Genomic DNA, 425 nt, shown 5'->3' with positions numbered 1-425 from the left:
TGCCACCGGCGCACAGGGCGCACCAGGCAAGAAGGTGCTGGTGAGCTGCCTTGCCCCGGCCCGTCAAGTGAAGTAATGGCTCGAACAAAGGAATCAAGCTACACGGCAGTCCACCTTTCACGACAGGGATGAGTAAGTGATTAAGAAATTAAAATAGTGGCTTTGAGACCGAAAGTGACAGCAAGAATAATTACCCTTTGACTGCATTATTCACACAGACAACTTGAATCGTCCTACTCACTTTGGTAGTAGTCGTCTGTTGGGTCTCTTTTGCAGCCTGAAGGGAAAACAAAACACAAAGACAAGTCTGTCTCCAGCAGCGTCAGCGCTCACAGTTACACAGTTCAGGAATTGTCTGTGTCACAAATTATTTTATTTTTGGTGAATGTTTGTGAAAGTCCTGGCTCCTGCAGCCATGGAAACCG

The 425-nt window shown here is 47.3% G+C and overlaps 1 protein-coding gene across 1 annotated transcript in view; it reads right to left on the bottom strand.

Annotated features, from left to right (window-relative positions):
• BCAS1 (breast carcinoma amplified sequence 1) overlaps nucleotides 1-425 on the bottom strand; it is a gene marked incomplete at its 3' end in the record, with an annotated part of 32683 nt that overhangs the window by 8469 nt on the left and 23789 nt on the right. Inside the window, exon 7 of the mRNA XM_010292130.1 lies at nucleotides 242-277. Coding sequence (XP_010290432.1) covers nucleotides 242-277 — 36 coding nt within the window. The remainder of the gene's footprint in view (nucleotides 1-241; nucleotides 278-425) is intronic.

The sequence above is a fragment of the Phaethon lepturus genome, unplaced genomic scaffold, assembly GCF_000687285.1.
Source record: "Phaethon lepturus isolate BGI_N335 unplaced genomic scaffold, ASM68728v1 scaffold14940, whole genome shotgun sequence".
Taxonomy (NCBI): domain Eukaryota; kingdom Metazoa; phylum Chordata; class Aves; order Phaethontiformes; family Phaethontidae; genus Phaethon; species Phaethon lepturus.
Note: the sequence above shows the minus strand (reverse complement) of the source record. Positions and strands in the feature narration are given on the sequence as shown.